An 11,123-nucleotide genomic window follows, 5' to 3' on the forward strand; every position below is an offset into this window, starting at 1 on the left:
AAATCCAATCTTGACTCTTCGAAATAAACTTTTAATGATACTTTGTAAGTTTGCTTGTAATGGATGGCACAAAATCTTCCAAAATGATTAATCCCTTTTGGATGGAATGTGGGGGGTAAAGTATGGTAGAGGATAAGACCCAATAAATTTTAGTTTAGCAAAAATTAATGAAGGATGGAGGCCATCCTAACCAATCATATGATCACATGATTACCTAATAATCCCCATCTTTAATTAATGATCTAGTAAGCAACATCATCTACTTATGATCGGGAGTGATGTTATATATATATATAGAAAAAAAGGAAAGAAAAACCCAAAAGTTATTAGGTGAGGCAGTTCAATCCAAAGTCTAAAATTTTGAAGGCTTTTGAATGCTAATACATTCAGATATAGACCTATCCACCCCCGGCGTGAAAATCGAGTGGTTTGAATTTAGAGATAAATTTAGATGATTTGTAAATAATAGAATAAAAATTAAATTATTTATTATATTTTATGTGAAAATTTTAAAAAGTTATTTTAGAATTTAAAAAAGTTGAATTATTTATTATATTTTTTGTGAAAATTTTAAAAAGTTGTAATGATGAGATGAGATGAAATGACTTGAAGTGAATTTTTTTTCCGTCACCTAGCAAGCATAATATATGCCCTTTTTCTCGAGTTTAATTACCTAAATGCCACTTCCTTTCTTTGCATTATTCGGGACGACCAGATATAGTATAAAGGGCCCCACCTGCTCCGTCAATGTCCTTCTTCTCGCTCTCTCTCCTCTTTTTTTTTTTTTGTCTCTCCTCTAGTTGCTTCCATCACTCACTCTGTGTCCCTCACAAGCACTGAGACCAAAGCCACTGAGATCTGAAACCCCAAAACCCCTGCTTCAAAGACATCTTGGGTAAGCAATTCTTTGTTTTTTTTTTTTGGCTTGTGTAAGCATTTTTCTCTGCTGAGCTCTCGGCTCTCTGTTCTGTTCTTTGGTCACAATTTAACTCTCTCCGTCTCATTGTCTGTGAAATATCGTTTTTCAGTGCTGTTTGGTTTCTGGGTTGTAGTTGTCTTGATCCTGAATAGTTAAGATGTCTGGGTGTTCTGGAAAAGCTCTTGTCTTGAGATTGTGATTGTAGGAGTTTGAGCCTGAGATCTTGGTCTTGAAGCTTGTTTATTGCTTCACGGGATCTTTAATTTTGGATTAGTGATTGATTCGGTTAATTAAGTGTGCCTTGAGTGGACGGCACGTTCTGTACTTCTGTTTTGTTGCTGAGAAAATGTGGAAGTGTGAAAGGAGTTATCATTTGTAGATTTCAGGGGACTGAACTATGCTCCATGTTGTTGATGGGAAAATGCGAGAAGGAAACAATTGGATTTTTCATTCTTTCGGTTTATGTTATATGAGATATCAATATATGAAAATCTCAAGCTTCCAGTCGAAGGGAGGTTTTTGTTATCTCGAGTCCCGAGCTGTAGATTCAGAATGTCAGCTTTGCTCTCGCCACCCCAACACCCCCCCCCCCCCCCCCCCCCCCCCCCCCCCCCCCCCCCCCCCCCCCCCCCCCCCCCAAACAACACAACAGCAGACTCTCTCTCTCTCTCAGTAATGAGATGTTATGATTTCTAAAGTTCAGCAAGTTCGTTTCATTTTTGTAATGTGTGCAATCACCCATTCGGATCCACCATCGATCACTTTATGGTTTCGAGTAGATTTTGGTATTTGATTTTTTATTTTTTTAATGCCCAACTGGATGGGATAGGGTGAGGTGGAGATCAAAATTTTGATGTGGGTCTGAATTAGTCTGGGCTCCATTATTCTAGAATTCTCTAAATACTCTTATTCATGAGCATTTCTACAGATTCGTTTTCCGTCTTTATGACTGCTGTAGGCGTGCATGTTATTTTTGTCCGCTAAGTCAGAATTTCTTGCTTGTCATTAAGGTATTAGGATTTGGTTCGTGTTCATTGTACTTTTTGTGCTTTAGATAAGAAAACTTGATCGTGTGGAAAATAGCATGGAATGAATTTATATTCCCACCATTTTGTGGAATGCAGGTTAGATTGTAGTGTTGACGTGAATGGCGGTGACTGATGCCCAAAATCCCCTTCTTGGAGAAACATGTGGTTCTTTACTGCAGAAACTGCAAGTAAAATTGTCTTTCTTATTTTCACTGCCAGCATCTGTTTACTGCTCATACATATGGTCTATGCAAATTGGCTGCTAAATTAATCCATTATTCGCTTTAGGAAATATGGAACGAGGTTGGGGAAAGTGATGAGGAACGAGACAAGATGCTTCTTCAGTTAGAGCAGGAGTGCTTGGACGTATACAAGAGGAAGGTTGAGCTGGCTGCAAAGTCAAGGGCACAGCTTCTTCAGGCCTTATCAGATGCCAAACTTGAACTTTCCAGTCTTCTATCAGCCCTTGAAGAGAAAAGTTTTGTTGGGATTGTGAGTAATTATTAAATTTATGCTTGCATTGCCAAGGCATTTTAGGAAGTATAATGCTAATTTTTTAGTTAATTTATATTATAACAAGAAATTTTACATTTTTATTTATTTAATAATACTATTTAATGTTTTGGTTTGATTACAGCCGGAGGAGGCTTCAGGGACAATCAAAGAGCAGCTTGCAGCTATAGCACCAGTACTTGAACAGCTTTGGAAACAAAAGGAGGAGAGAGTAAAAGAGTTCTCTGATGTTCAAGCACAGATTCAAAAGATATGTGGAGAAATTGCTGGGAACTTGAACCCTAACGATCAGGTTGAGACTCCTGCCGTTGATGAGGCTGACCTATCCGTGAAGAAGTTAGATGAATATCATGCACAACTTCAAGAACTTCAAAAAGAGAAGGTAAACTTTTATATTGATGACCACCAGTGCATTACTTGCATCGAGTTACTGATTGTTACTTTTTTATCTGGCAGAGTGAAAGGTTACAAAAGGTCCTTGAGTTCGTGAGCACTGTGCATGATCTTTGTGCTGTCCTGGGGATGGACTTCTTCAGTACTGCAACGGAGGTTCACCCAAGCTTAAACGACTCTACTAGTGTGCAATCCAAAAGCATTAGTAATGATACTCTATCTAGGCTGGCTAAGACAGTCTTAGCATTGAAAGAAGATAAGCAGCAGAGGCTGCACAAGGTAACCTGTCTAGATTTTTTGACTGTTGGTTCTATACTTCTATTGAGATTTTGACCATGTATTACGTTCTTATTACTTGGTAATGCTGCATTTCTGCTACTTGATGTCACAATTTCAAGAAAAACTCTCCCATCTTTGCTTAGCTGAAATTATATAAATATATTGATTTTTATGTAGACTGTAAACATATGTCACATCCTTGTGCTTAGAGAAAATGAATTCCTTCTTTTCTATCACAATGTTATACCTTTTTAGCAAAAAAAGGATAGCAAAAAATCTGTTGCGATGGATTTTGCTATCGCTGGATTTGATATGATGTAGTTTATGTCATTTAGCTCATGTTCATGTCATACTTTTTAAAATTTCAATCTTTTTACATAAGACATGTTGTAGAATTTGAACATCTTCCTTCAGTTAGAGAAATAAAAACTTATAGTTTCCTATGGTTATGTCATTATTGCTTGATATCTTATAGGGATGTAAAACGCATATAACTTCAGGTAGGTTGTAAATGTCATTGTGTTGTACGAGGAGCCACATTTAAAGTTCTCAGTTATATTTCCTTCTATAATTCAGTCTCCCATCTTTCAGTAGCTTGGACTGTTTTTGAATGCTTCATCGCTTTTAATTTTGACGTCTTGACTTGCATATTACAGTAAATCGATGTAACTTTTGCTTGCATCTCTAATACACAGCTTCAAGAGTTAGCAACTCAGCTAATTGATCTATGGAATCTGATGGATACCTCCCTCGAAGAAAGGAGATTGTTTGATCATGTTACCTGTAACATATCTGCTTCAGTAGATGAAGTGACTGTTCCAGGGGCGCTTGCTTTAGATCTGATTGAGCAGGTATTTAAAGTCTTCTAAGTTCACAGAACTGAAAGATTGAATAAGTAATGGTGTTGTTTGTTGTTAAGGCTGAGGTGGAAGTTGAAAGGCTTGATCAACTGAAAGCAAGCAGGATGAAAGAAATTGCTTTTAAGAAGCAAGCAGAGCTTGAAGAAATATATGCCCATGCTCATATAGAAATAGATCCAGAGGCTGCTCGAGAAAACATTATGGCACTTATTGACTCTGGTGATGTTGAACCTGCTGAATTACTGGCTGACATGGATGATCAGATAACAAAAGCAAAGGATGAAGCTTTCAGCCGAAAAGACATATTGGACAAGGTTGAGAAATGGATGTCAGCCTGTGAAGAGGAGAGTTGGCTTGAAGACTACAATCGGGTATGATAGTCTCTCTTCTTTCTATGATTTTCTATGGTTCGGACCACGGTGATCAAGAAAAATTGGGTTTTATAGACACAGTACCGATGTCTTCCTGTTCAAATCCAAAAAATGAGAATGAATTATATGTTAACTACAACTGTTCCACGGGATGCAACTTCAAGGATGGATTTATCATTATGAATTTGGGCATGTGTGCAATTAACATGAATTTGTGATTATGTTGTTATGTGTATTGAGTTCCACATCAAATATCCACACACACGTTTGCCTTTCCTTTCCATAGTATTTAGAACACGAAGAGGAATTACGAAAAATGAAATGAAAAATTCATTATGTTATTGAATGGTTGAAAGGTGAAAGAACTCTGTTTCTGTTGAGTAACACAGTTGCTTAGTGAGAATTCTCTACAATATCTTCCGTGCCCCCAATCTACAAAGTACATGAAGACTCATATTGCGTCTCTTTTAGTCAAATGTGCTTAAAGAGCTTAATTTATCTCTTCAATGAAGAACCTTTAATTATTCAGAATATCTCTGGTACGCAATAGGTCCATGCCAATAATTGCCTAATTTTATAACATTGGATAAGCATATATGTCCCTGTTTCATAGTGAGACACGTCCATCTGACTAGAGACCAGCAACAGGTGATAAAGATTATTGAATAAATGTAATGCTTTATGTTTGTTTTTCTCACTGCTGACTTTGGACATTTCAAATCCCTGTTGAAACAGGATGAAAACAGGTACAATGCAAGCAGAGGTGCACACTTAAACCTCAAGCGTGCAGAAAAGGCCCGGATTCTGGTGAACAAAATTCCTGGTATGTGCAGAATCAGAGGACTACCATAGTAATAGTGGCTTGATTGAGCATGCAGTTATTATATTTGTGCAGAATTTGATGTGCATTAGTAGATGGAATGTGTCTGTGCATCTGTGTATTTAGGGCTTTTACTGCGTCAACTTTAGACATTAGTGTACTTAGCAGTGGATGTCGCACGCCTGTAGATGAGTGGAGAGAGCAGACTTTTAACTGGGTCATGGACAAAAATTGACTATCTTCTTGCTGAGACTTTGGAGGCTTAATTAACTTTAATGTCAATCAGCAACAGGCCCGATGCCAAATGAAATGATTCTTTGTGGATTACTTTGAGGTGGTAGGTAGCTTTTATTTAGACTCCCATTATGCACGACTCCAAGAAGTAGTTCTGATGGTGGATTGTGTAAACTGTAATTTTCATTGTTATATGAGTTCTACTGAATGCGTAGTTGCACTGAATTTTCATTTGATTGGATTTTGTGGCTTTTCAGCACTGGTTGACGCATTGGTTGCCAAAATTCGGGCTTGGGAGGACGATCATGGCGTATCATTTACTTATGATGGTGTTCCTCTTCTTGCAATGCTAGATGAATATGCCATGCTCAGGCATGAACGAGAAGAAGAAAAACGGAGGTTGAGGGTAAGTTTTGATTGACGGGATGATCAACTGGGTCACTGATAATTTTATGGGTTCATGCATGCGTCTAACATTGAACAGCACAATCCCAATTTGCGAGGCCTACTTCCATTTTTTTTGGGGGGTTCACATATACTATTTGGAATGAACAGCTGATTAGGATCACAACCTTTGTGAATTGTAGGATCAGAAGAAGTTCCATGAGCAGCAAAGCACAGAACAAGAAGCCATTTTTGGTTCAAGGCCCAGCCCTGCTCGACCTGTCGGTACAAAGAAGGTAGTGGGCCCTCGTACAAACGGCGGTGCCAACGGAACTCCTACCAGACGATTATCTCTTAATGCCCATCAAAACGGGGCCAGGTCGACGACAAAGGACGGAAAGAGGGATAATAACAGGCCAGTTGCCCCCGTGAACTACGTAGCCATATCGAAAGATGATGCTGCCTCCCATGTTTCTGGTACCGAACCAGTTCCGGCCTCACCCTGATTAAAATGAGGGAGAGATCTGTAGGCTTTACACCCATGTGAGATTACTGTTGTTACTAGTAGTTTAAATGTGCTGTAGGATATGATCTATGAAACAGTGAGTAAAAATGCGGATAAAAGTGTTGTAGCTCTGTATGTGATATCGACTCGTGGAAGCTTTTTCAATCGTGTTACCTGTTCAAGTTTGATCAATGGCGGCAATCCCAGATGACTCTGTTATAGTACGGCCGCCGCGAAGAAATGAGGACGGCACTTACGATTGATTATTTAGAGAGTTAAAAACTATAATCACATGGTATTCATTGCGAAGTTATGATGTGATATTTTGTGATAGGATAAAGGAAAAATCTAATTGTAAGCGATTATGTGCACTAATACTTGCACCTATTTAATATGATTTAATCTGTGCACAAAATAAAAGTATGACGGTATCTATTTTCTAAGAGGATTTAAGACTTTTTCACTAAAATATATCCAAAAAAGAGCTCATTGATCGAGAAGGAACAATTTGTTTTCCAAGTTTGAACGAAGAACCAAGTGTTGTGTATTTGCTGCTTCCTCAACAATCGTGACATGATTCTTACGTAGATACTATCGGTTTAAAAAAGTGATCTAAAGACACTCGAAATCGCGTCGTCACATAGCGGTTCGACCTGTGAAAATCGTCGTGTGTCTCTCTGCAATACTGCATGCAATTCTCTCTCTCTCCCCGATTCGATGGCGAGTGAGAACGAACCGGTGAAGCTACTCTTACCGTACCTCCAACGAGCCGATGAGCTGCAAAAACACGAACCTCCCGTTGCTTATTACTGTAACTCTCTCTCTCTCTCTCTGACGCCGTATCCATAACCTAATTACTTCTAATACGAGGCAGTAGCATCCTTTAATCTGATACGTTCAATTACTATTATCAGGTTGATTATATGCGATGGAACGAGGGCTCAAGATTCCCCAAAGCGAACGCACCAAAACTGCCAATTCCCTTCTTGTTTCCATCACGAACCAGCTCGAAAGGTCCGCTTTTCTCCTTTACATATACATTAAGTTCTCAAGTATTTTGTTTTTCAGTTGTCGCTAATTTGATTTTTGGTAAATCGGTGAAAGGATCCTTTACTGTTTGGTTGCCGAGAAAACTGGTAAAAAGCTTCATCTTAATTTGTCGTTTCATTGAAATGGAAAACACTCTGGAACTATGTAAATTTAGTCAAATTTGTAATTGCAATGGTGAAACCCTTCTATTCGCTCATCGGTTTTTGACGTCGACGGTAGAGGGGTGCGGTGTGGTTGGAGTAGGTAGGTCTCAGGATTAAATATTACCTGTCACGAGAATGAAATGCTATTATTTTTGGAAGCACGGAAGGAGTTCTTTACTTACCATGTATCGGTGTGTTCAAGCTAATTATGCAACTCGTAATATACAACGTACAAGCAATGCATAGCCAGCAGCAGCTGGTACGAAACCTGCTCAAGGACACGGCATGCAACATACAGCATGCAGCAAGTAGTGCGCAGCCAGCACACTATGAAGACTCTGTCCATAATACTCTGTAGCACCCAATAGCCTCCAACCTTTTACTTTAGCCGTAGCAAGTTTTGTCTTTATTAGCTGTAATATTTTCACTGTAAATAATATTCCTTTTGTGCCAAGCATCAGTATAGATACAGAGGCATTGCCTCACTGTAATAGTAGGGAAAATTAATATACAAGAAACATTTGTTTCAACATGGTATCAGAGCATACCAAGGACTAATCGTCCATCCACCTACTTCATCACCATGTCTGATTCCACAGGCACCTCTTCCTCCTCCCTCCATTTCTTTACCCAATTTCTCTCATATAATTTCAGTAAAATTAACTCCTGAGAACTACCTTATCTGGAAGGTACAACTTGTTCCTTATTTACGAGGCCAATGTTTATACAAATATGTTGATGGTTCCTGTTTAGCTCCCCCATCTGCACTTGCCAATGGCTCACCTAACCCACGGTTTGAACCATGGGTTCAACATGATCAATTTGTTATGTCTGCTCTCATATCCTCCTTATCTGAACCCTATTACTGGTTGTGCATCTGCTTATGAGGTATGGTTATCTTTGGCCTCTACCTATGCATCTTCTTCTCAAGCTCGACTAATTCAAACATAGTTGCAGCTCGCATCATTGAAGAAAGGAATAGACCCTATGCCTGTTTATTTTCAACGTGCCAAACTGCTAGCCAATACAATGGTAGCAGCTGGACGTCCATTACCCTCATCTGAATTTGCTCCATATCTCTTAGCTGGTCTTGGACCTGACTATGATGCTTTGGTCACATCAGTCACTACACGGCTTGACCCTATATCTACTGAAACATTATTATCACATCTTCTTGCACATGAGGCCAGGCTGCAACATCATGCATCCAATGCAACTGTTTTCTCCCCTGAAGCCAACTTCACTACTCGTGGTAATTCTTTCACACGAGGTCGTGGCTTTCGTGGCTGCAACAACTTCAATAGAGGTCGTGGAGCTTGTCAAAACAATCGAGGCAGAGGGCCTTTTTCCCCTAATGGTCCCTCAGGTACACCCTCCTCTAATTCTTTTTCCTCTCAAACTGACTCAAGACCTGTATGTCAAGTATGCAACAGAATAGGACACATAGCACTCACTTGCATCTACAGATTCAATCAAGCCTACACCTTAGTAGCTCCTGCCTCAGCCCATTACAGTGCCTCTCCCTACCCTACTGATGCCACTTGGTATTCTGACACGGTGGCGACAAATCATATCACAAGTGAGCTTGCTAATCTTAATCTTCAATTTGCTGAATACACTGGTGCAAATCAGCTCCGAGTTGGTGATGGATCATCCATCCCAATTTCTTATACTGGTTCAGCCCTTCTTCCACACTCTTCATCACATTTTATTTTAACAAAATTGCTTTGTGGTCCATCCTTTACTAAAAATCTTCTTTCGGTTAAACAATTTTGTTCTGACAATAATGTCTTTTTTCAATTCTTTTCTGATCATTTTCATGTAAAGGACTGCATCATGGGGAACACACTGCTCCAAGGGACAACCAGTGATGGTCTTTACACTCTCTCATCTCAGTCTCTTCAAGCCAATTCAAGGCTCAGTCTCTTATGTCCCTCTATGGCACTCACGTCTCGGCCACCCTTCCTTCAAAGTTGTTTGCACAGTTTTACTTCAACATGGTTTACCTTTTGAGAAAATATCTTCAATGTATTTCTGTAATGCTTATGCTATGGCCAAGCACCATGCCGGTGCACTAGAAATACTAAGTCTAAATTCCCCTTTGACTTAGTTTTTAGTGACTTGTGGGGTCCTGCAGCACATGTTTCTCCTGATGGTTTTAAGTTTTATATTTCCTTTGTAGATGACCATTCCAGATTTACATGGTTATTTCCTCTTCAAAACAAATCTCAGGCTTTGTCTATTTTTCTAAAGTTCAAGTCTTATGTTGAATTACAATTTAACACTAAAATAAAGCAACTTCAAACGGACTGGGGTGGGGAATTCAGAACATTCACTGATGTTCTTTCCACCGCAAGCATCATTCATCGTGTAACCTGCCTTCATGCTCATACCCAAAACGAAATTGTGGAAAGAAAACATAGGCATATTGTAGACTTTGGTCTTGCATTACTTGCACATGCATCTATTCCTTTAGCTTTTTGGCCCTATGCTTTTCAACATGCCGTACGTTTAATCAACATGCTGCCATCCACTTCCCTCAAACAAGCCTCACCTTTTTCCATTCTTCATAAAAAGGACCCAGACTACAAATCTATCTTTATCTTTGGCTCAGCTCGTTGGCCTTTAACCAGACCTTATAACACACACAAGTTTGATTATAGGGCCATGAAGTGTGTGTATCCTAAGCCCTCCTCACCAAGGTTCAATATGTTATCATATTCCCTAAAAAAGAATTAACATCTCTAAAGACATTAAACATAATGAAGGTCACTTCCCTTTTCAAAACTCCAGTTCCACCACAAAAATACTTCCTGAGCCCTCAAAGGTTGTTCTTCCCATTTTCACCCCTTCTCTAAATTCCACTCGACAGACCCAAAGCATCTTAGGACCAATGCCAAATTCTTCTTCCCCACAGCTTCCATCACAATCACCTACACCAGTTCATGATCAGCCAGTACATTCCATAGTAACTCGCTCAAGAACTGCTTCGTCCCGCCCACGTCAGTTCACCGATGGCACCATTAGATGAGCACCTCCCCAAGCTCATGCATCAGTAAATTCACCTATCCCAGAAACTCCCACTTGTTTTTTGGCTGCACAGCAATATAAGGAATGGAGAGAAGCCATGTCAAAGGAGTTTAATGCACTCCTAGCAAATGATACCTGGTCACTTGTACCAGCCACTGAAGCTAAAAATATAGTGTCATGTAAATGGGTCTTTCGTACGAAACAACTTGCAAATGGCACCATTGAAAGAGGTAAGGCACGTTTAGTGGCAAAAGGATTTCTTCAACAATGCGGTTTAGATTATAATCAAACATTCAGTCCTGTGGTCAAAACAACTACTATTAGACTTATTTTAGCCTTTGCTGTGATAAATGGATGGCCTATTCAGCAGTATTATGTCCAAAATGCTTTCCTTCAAGGACCTTTATCTGAAACAGTATACATGAATCAACCACCTGGTTTCTCACATCCACAAGTCCCTCATCATGTTTGCAAGCTACAGAAAGCAATCTATAGACTGAAACAGTCACCAAGAGCTTGGTATTCTCGGTTGAGTCAGAAACTTACTGATCTTGGTTTTAATATTTCATCTGCTGATACCTCCTTATTTGTTCG

At 39.4% G+C, this 11,123-nt stretch overlaps 1 protein-coding gene across 1 annotated transcript; it reads left to right on the top strand.

Moving 5' to 3' along the window:
- The first annotated feature begins 729 nt into the window (after window positions 1-729).
- On the top strand, window positions 730-6,471 carry LOC121237340 (65-kDa microtubule-associated protein 1-like). Its single transcript, XM_041134043.1, has 10 exons — window positions 730-895; window positions 2,044-2,135; window positions 2,236-2,439; window positions 2,585-2,842; window positions 2,917-3,132; window positions 3,828-3,983; window positions 4,052-4,363; window positions 5,099-5,186; window positions 5,675-5,823; window positions 6,005-6,471. Exons 2-10 carry the CDS (start codon window positions 2,067-2,069, stop codon window positions 6,305-6,307), a joined length of 1,755 nt encoding a protein of 584 aa, XP_040989977.1. The 5' UTR covers window positions 730-895; window positions 2,044-2,066; the 3' UTR covers window positions 6,308-6,471.
- Window positions 6,472-11,123: the final 4,652 nt, after the last annotated feature.

The sequence above is a fragment of the Juglans microcarpa x Juglans regia genome, chromosome 6S, assembly GCF_004785595.1.
Source record: "Juglans microcarpa x Juglans regia isolate MS1-56 chromosome 6S, Jm3101_v1.0, whole genome shotgun sequence".
In the NCBI taxonomy this organism is placed as follows: domain Eukaryota; kingdom Viridiplantae; phylum Streptophyta; class Magnoliopsida; order Fagales; family Juglandaceae; genus Juglans; species Juglans microcarpa x Juglans regia.

Coding starts and splice junctions, on each gene's coding strand:
- LOC121237340 (XM_041134043.1), top strand. CDS start 2,067: ATGGCGGTGACTGATGCCCAAAATCCCCTTCTTGGAGAAACATGTGGT. Junction 3,984..4,051: donor CTTTAGATCTGATTGAGCAG/GTATTTAAAGTC, acceptor TTTGTTGTTAAG/GCTGAGGTGGAAGTTGAAAG. Junction 5,824..6,004: donor AAGAAAAACGGAGGTTGAGG/GTAAGTTTTGAT, acceptor TGTGAATTGTAG/GATCAGAAGAAGTTCCATGA.